The 7,500-nt window shown below is 46.1% G+C and overlaps 1 protein-coding gene across 1 annotated transcript in view; it reads left to right on the forward strand.

Annotated features, from left to right (window-relative positions):
• The first annotated feature begins 793 nt into the window (after positions 1 to 793).
• Positions 794 to 7,500, forward strand: part of LOC121718652 (signal-induced proliferation-associated 1-like protein 2) — an 8,788-nt gene continuing 2,081 nt past the window's right edge. Inside the window, exon 1 of the mRNA XM_042103743.1 lies at positions 794 to 1,199. Within this exon, the coding sequence (XP_041959677.1) occupies positions 1,130 to 1,199 (70 nt within the window). The 5' untranslated portion in view covers positions 794 to 1,129. The remainder of the gene's footprint in view (positions 1,200 to 7,500) is intronic.

Consider the following 7,500-nt stretch of genomic DNA (forward strand, 5'->3'; position numbering starts at 1 on the left):
GCCCTCTATTTTTAACCTCACTCAGTGCAATCAGACGGGGTGGACGTAGGTGTCCGACTAATTGCCTGTCTGTTAGTCAGAGGTCCTGGTGCCGTAGATCGGCGCGGCCTCATTGGGATTTCATGCCGGAGGCAAAGGTGGGGCTCTCTCACATAGAGGCGTTTCCATTAGGGCCAGATTTCGGGCAATTATTATTCAGGAAAAATGAGCAATTAACTCTATTTTTTTTCGTGCCTATGAGTGCGAGTGGGTCAAAGGATTTCTGTAGATGGACAGATGGATAGAACGAGAGGGAGGAAGAGTGTGATAGAGAGAGAAATGGAAGATCTTTTCGTGGGGATAATTGTTATTCGTCTCACGACAGTAGGGGCAGAGCAAATGGCGAGAGCAGACATAATCAGTGTTCCGTCTGCGCTTTTCTTTTTCGCCTTTGATTTCTGGCTTTGTGGATCGGCTGATTTATTTATGTATTCCGTCTGCCACATCAAGACATATTTTGGAGTGTTTGGAGAGCGTGTGACGTTTGCATCAAAGTTTAAAACGCTTTTCCTCAGCGAATAGACTTTGAAGTGGCAGGGGACAAAGAGATATCCTCATATACCCCTCCACTTCATTTGAAGTTCAGTAGGTTTCCAGCCTCCTCTCGTTGGCCCCACTGACGAGTGAGTGAGTCAAAAGCACAGAAACAGACATGGGGCAAAAGAGAGCCAAAAAGAAGATCCTGGTGCATCATCGGTTATGATGGCTTTGCCTATTTATACTGAACCTTGTGAGAGAGAGAGAGAATTGTTTGACATTGAAGGAAATGAGCAGTCAAAATGGGGATTGTGAAGGTGAGAGAGAGGGAGTTGCGAGACAAAGAGAAAAGGAGGGAGAAAGAAAGAAAGAAAGAAAGAGCAAACGAAATCAAAAGTCTGAATGACATGCACGCATGGGGGGAGCTACAGTACAAGCAGTAGGAGGTGGGGACATTTGCCCAACCTGTCGTCCCGCTAATCTATCCATCTGCCCCTCGTCTGTCCTTTGACCTCCGACCCCTAACCCCTCTGACCTTCCTGTCTCCACAGATGACCTCTGGTACTCAGACGGCTCACTGGCGGACAAGGCCAAGCTGGCGGAGGCTGGGCTCATGCCCCTGCCGGACCCTGTTGGGGGGCTGGACTGGTCCCACCTGGTCGATGCCGCCCGGGCGTTTGAAGGTAAGACCAGCCCCCAGCCCTGCTGACCAGCGCCTATCATCCCTCTCCTTCACCTCACAAGCCTCCACTCCTCAAGGGCAAACCATCTGCAATCCACTGCTGTTCATTTCTTTGTATTGTACTGTAATGTGCTTCCCCATAGCAACTAAGAGAGGGAGGACAAACTGCATGTGGTCCTCACTCTCTCAGTATTTGAAGGGGAAACTACATGTGTATTTGCTATGTGCTGTATTACAGTATATTGTAGTGTACTTTGTTTAAACGTTCATTAAACCTGGGTAGGTTATCTGAGACACATCGTCTCTCGGTTGATGTGCCTAAAGGCAAGAGAGGAAAATGGTGAGGCAAGACCAATTGAAAAGACAAATCATCAAAAGGCAAATTTCTGCTCACGTTCTCACCTACCCATAAATCTGGGCCTATAGTATAAAGCTTTGACTGCGAACCCAACTTCTGGGAAAAGGTACTATCTTGTAACCTGTAAAAAACTATGGGCTTGGGCAACAGTGTTGCAATCGTCTACCAACTCCGGTAAAGTGTGTGAGTCACGTCCTCAGCGTCTCGGCTTTCTCTCGTCTCTCTTTTGGCGGCATATGAAGCGTGACGGTCCCCGTCCTGCTGGAGCGGCATGCGCTGCTGACTCAACGCTTTATAGGACGTCCGAAACGACAGTCGGCCGACACGGGCGCGGCTCCCAGCTCAGCAGCAGCAAGCCCCCCACACACGGTCTGCGGATCTCTTGAGCACGGCTGTTAAGATTGTTACTCAGGCTCATCTGCTGCGGTCTGACTTGCCTGCCCGCCTGCCATCCATGTGTTCAGAAGTCGCCGAGCGTGACCACTTAGGCGGCTGCCCGCTTGAGGAGAAGGGGGGAAAAGGAAGGGAACAAAAAAAAAAACACAACAGAGGGATTCCATTTGCATTCGTTCTTGTTCGCTGGTGTAAGGTTACACTGTCCGTCTGTCCCAAAAAGCAAAACGTGCTTAGTCAAAGACTCCGTTCTGTGTTTGGTTTTTGGCCGTAACTAAGTGCAATTCCCCAGATGTGTACAGTTTTATTTATTATATTATTTATGATACAAATACAATTATTTGTATTTTTTTTTTATTTGACTCCTATAAAATGGCTTTACAGTGACAGGCTTATATCTAACGAATGGCCTGAATTGATAGGGTCCGTATTGGATCGTGAATGGATAGGGTCCATATTAGATTGAAAATCGATAAGGTCTATATTGAAACGGCAGCTTGTGTGATGTGCCTTAATTGCTTAGGCCTTGTCTGTAGACAAAAAAAAGTAAACGTTTGACTGTATGATGAGTACCGCTACACCAAATTACATATATTCAATGTGGATATTGCGTGCACTTTTCTCATAACAATAGTCAGTGATTACCAGTCAGTCCCAGATCTCTTGCGTCACCTGAGGACTCCCAACCCCTTTCCTACTCTCCTCCCTTTCTTCCCCCTCTCTTTCTCTCCTCCCTTCCTCACCACTCCCTCTGTCTTCCTGTTGTTGTTGTGTCGGGATCCGCTTTGCCGTTAGGTGTTAATTAGGAGATGCTGAGTGTATTTTGAGTGCGGGAGCGAAATGAAGCCATTATCGCCGAGCGAGGCCCGGCACGAAAGCACTTAAGGGGAGCGAGAGAGAGAAAGAGAGAGGCTTTGGTTTCGGACCAGAGCCACCTATAATTACACATCTCAGGCCTCGGCCCATTTTAGTTAAGAGCAATTATAGCTACCCTGTCACCTTTTGTCCGCTCTGGCTAGCCGTTTTTGTCCTTTCCCTCTTGCCGTCTGTCACTCACATATTGTCTTGCTCTGGCCCCATTTTGGCTCTTTACTTACATGTACTCTCCTCTCTCTCTGTCCATCTCTCTCTCTCTCTCTCTTCTCTCTCTCTCTCTCTCTCTCTCTCTCTCTCTCTCACTAATTACTCACTATCCATTGTTACTACTTAACACTCTGTAATCCCCACTTAGTCTCACTCCCTTGCCACTTTCTCTGTCACATACAACTTAATCTCCCCTCACACACAGACATTATTCTGTTTCGCTCTCTCTTTCTCTCTTAATACAAACGGAGCCTTGCAAAGTGAGTGCCTTTAGGGTTGTTTTTCACCTTCTTTATCACAAGCACAGCCACAAATACGACCCAATTTACTTACTGAAGCTTGAGGGGAGTCAGCAAAAGTGTGTATATACCTGTGTGTGTGTGTGTATGTGTGTATGGCTGCGTGTGTGTGCTTGATTGGTTGAATGCATAAGTTCTGAGCCACTTTGTCAGAGAATGCAGACAAAGACAAAGTGCCTCTCTGTTTCTGTCTCTCCCTCTCTCTCTCTCTCTCTCTCTCTCTCTCTCTCTCTCTCTCTCTCTCTCTCTCTCTCTCATCTCTCCTCCTCTCTCTCTCTCTCTCTCTCTCTCTCTCTCTCTCTCTCTCTCTCTCTCTCTCTATGTCTCTCTCTCGCTCCTTCCTCATGTTGTCCACTCATTCGCTTTCCGGCATGCCACTGTTAGTTAGTTAGTTTGTTCTATGTTTGTTTGGACACCAAAGACGGCACGCAAAACCTCCAAACCCACAGAGTGAACATGCACGCAGGACAACTGAGGCCAGAACAGGGACAGCAAGTCTGCTGTTGACAACTCACTCGCGTAACAACCAGATTGTGTGTGCGAATCAGACCAGACCAGAACCTTGGCACAGACACGCTATACTCTCCCCCCTCCTGCCCCATCTATTCTCGCCGTCGACGAGCGCTTCTGGTTTTAGCAAGATGTTACATGCTAGCTGCTGCCATTAGCAAGATGCTTATTGCCTCCGAGATTCGGTTCCTATTTCAGGGGTGGCACATACTACGGTGGCGATGGGAGCGTGCGCTAATGACACAAGTGCCCAAAGTGTGAGGCGCTGGTGTTGTTTTGTCACATCCTGCGCAATTCCTCGTGACAAAACGCATACGCCGCCACAGTGCGACGTGCGACACAATCCACACCTTCATCTGTCTGTGTGTGTCTGTGTGTGTGTGTGTGTGTGTGTGTGAAGCTGCCTTGGCAAGTTGCGTATGCTCCCTGTGAGATATATGTTAGTTTACATCTGTCTCTGCTCCAGACCTGATTAATTCCAAGCAGCTTGGCTGCACAGTGAGCGCATGCATGCTTCTGCTTGTAATTGCCTACGTGTTCCCTAAGGGAAGGCCTAGTCCCAGCACTGTGGCTTCTCATATCCCTGCTTACTTACTCAGCTGATGTTTAGATCCCCTTGGACTGCTGGCTGAACTGAAAAGCAATCTGCATGCTTGTTATATAAGCTCTCGCTATAAATACTATTGCCTTGAGGGGTTATTAGCTGCATATATGATTGTGCTTTATTAACTACTGTAGGCTATTAGCTTTCATGATCATGACATAATATCAGTGGAGTGGAAAGATTTACAATATCTTCCAAAAAAAAATCATAATGTGGTATTAATTGCATAGACACATTGCAACTCATACGATAGGAAGTCAAAGACATCAAAGACAGGGTCATATTTTGAATGGTCAGGGAAGGTTGTCCAGGTGTTGCGGCTGACACTTCCCTAACCAAAGCAGACATGACTCCATCATTCAGCAGCTCTGCGATGTGGATGTTTCTGAAGCCCTCGTTGTGGTATAGAGCTTTACTTCTCTTTGTTCTCTCTTTACTTCTGTCTTTTTCCCTCTTCAGAGCTGTCCAATGCTCTCTTGTTGGAAGGTAATGCATTTTTTGTAAGTCTGGTGTGTCTGTTGTTGAGGATTTTGGATTGTTTTTGTGTCTGTGTGTGTGTGTGTGTGTGGTGGTGCGCGCATGTGCGCGTGTGTGTGTGGTGGTGGTAGTGGGGGGGATTTCTGTATGAGTGCAGGTGAGGTAGGGTGTGTGTGTGTAGATTATCACCTCTCAGTGGTGTTTTATAAGAGGGTGTGAAAACCAGCCCTGTTCCCATTATTAACCTTAAGTGGATGTTTGATCCCATCTGCCCTTTATGAGAGAGGGATAGAGAGAAGAGAGGGGAGCGGTGGAGAGAGTGAAGGATACAGGCAGGGAGAAGGAGGGATAGAGAGAAGAGAGGGGAGCGGTGACGAAAGGGAAGGATACAGGCAGGGAGAAGGAGGGATAGAGAGAAGAGAGGGGAGCGGTAGAGAGAGGGAGGAAGTAGGGGACCAGGGCAGCTTATGAACTGGTGACTTTGCCACCTCAGATAGTGGTCCAACATGGATAAGGTGCTGCACTATTAGAGAGAGTGTGTGTGTGTGTGTGTGTGTGTGTGTGTGATTCCATTGTATGTTCAATTGGTGGACTACTGTCATCATTATTCCTGTAAGGCTTTTTTATTTGATCCCTGTGTTGTATTTCCATCCGCCTATCTTTCAGTTTATCTGTGATCTCATCCTCCTCAGGTCTGGGTCTAGACAAGGAGGCCAAACGTCTTTGTGGAAAAAGATTATATCTAGGTGAAAGTAAGAAATCACTGTAGAAATATTGTAGAACCATCTAACCTGCTGTCCGCTGTTATATTAACTAGCTTAATTTAGCACCGCATTTCAAAAGGTGATGTTAGTTTTTTAACCCCTTTGATCAATGGCAAGTCAGACCACTGCCACTATACCAAGTATTAGCTATAGCGAAAGGTCTGCACCATCCTTTGATAACCCATATTGCCTGTGATATAACCCCTGAAAAATTAGACCTGCTTCCTGATTGACCTTGCCGAATAGTCAGCAATAGCCTTTAGCACTGGTCTGAGTGTGGTCTCCAGAGACGTGACCTCGCTCCTGGCATACACATTCTCCTCTGTCATAGACGTAAACAAATCATTCATCATTGTGCGTCAGTCCAACTGCTGATACCTTCTGCTGGTTCTCTCATTGTGCATATATCGTTTTCCACTTGAATGTTGCTGAGATTTTTCTCCCCTCTCGCCCCTTGAGAGGAGATAAACAATCTCCACTGTATAAGTCTGTTTGAGGCTCTGCTATGGTCATGCGTTTCCAGGTCAGAATGAAATGAATGTTTTGTCCTGTGGTGTGTCTCTCGTGTTCACACTGGGGTACTGTTTACATTTACATTTACACTTAATCATTTAGTCGACACTTTTATCCAAAGCGACTTACAACAATCAAGGTACAATAAAGAATAAAGATGTGTTTGATCACTGAACGCTTGATAGTGCTTATTACATCCGATGTTGCAAAGAAATGCAGATGTTTCTAGACCTACAGGGATGATGTAAGGCTTGATTATGGCACATTTTAACAGTTTCTTTCAGTGCTTTCAATGCATCGTTTCCCTTCCTGTGCGAACTGTCCCCGTAGGCCCAATGCAAAGTTTTTTCAGGCCAGTGTTCTGCAACACAAGATTACCATTCTACCTTCATTCTCTAAGGCAGCGCGGAGGGGGTTCATTTTCTATCTCCTCCTTCGCTTACGCAGATAAGTTCAGTGCAGGGGTTTCGTCGTGTTTAAGTGTAACAATTCTTTTCGCTCCACTCTGTTTTGTTGTAAGAAGGAGAGTGCGATAAAGCAGCCCTTCTCTCTGCTCCGTTTAAAAATGCATTCACAGCTTCCCAATCCGTATAAGGGTGGCAAATCGGGGCCTTTTTAACCATCCTGTCACCCTCCTCCCTGCATGTATAATGCAACACTGAAGCCTTGAACATATTCGGCTGCTCCTCCATTATGCTATTTTGCGCGAGAGTGCACAAAAAAACAATCTCGTACTCCTGTAGCGCTAAAATAAACATAACCCTCCTCTTAAAATTAAACGTGTCCTCAGAAAAATACAGAAGTAAACAAGCTCTAAGGTTGACACTCACATGATGTATCAGTCACTGCTGATGCTGTGTGGTGTTTGAGTCTTAAGCCCAGTGTTAACTTGATGTATCTTCTGGAGCCTGTGTAGTCTACAGGTCTTAAGCCCAGTGCTAACGTGAGACATCCTCTGTGCACTGTATAGTCAACAAGCCTGATGCTGACATGGACCACCCTCTGATGCTATGTAGCCTACCAGTCTTTTAGTCAGATACTAACATGAACCATCCTCTGATGCTATGTAGCCTACAAGTGTTTTTTTATCAGATGCTAACATGAACCATCCTCTGATGCTATGTAGCCTACCAGTCTTTTAGTCAGATGCTAACATGAACCATCATCCGATGCTTTGTAGTCTATCAATGCTATAAAGATGTGTGCCAGTCTGGAGCCTGGTGCTAATGTAACCCTGTGCTAAAGTAACATACCCTGTGCTGCTCAAGGATGCTAAATGTTTAATCTTTTCCTCGTATTTG

The sequence above is a fragment of the Alosa sapidissima genome, chromosome 9 (genome assembly GCF_018492685.1).
Source record: "Alosa sapidissima isolate fAloSap1 chromosome 9, fAloSap1.pri, whole genome shotgun sequence".
Taxonomy (NCBI): domain Eukaryota; kingdom Metazoa; phylum Chordata; class Actinopteri; order Clupeiformes; family Clupeidae; genus Alosa; species Alosa sapidissima.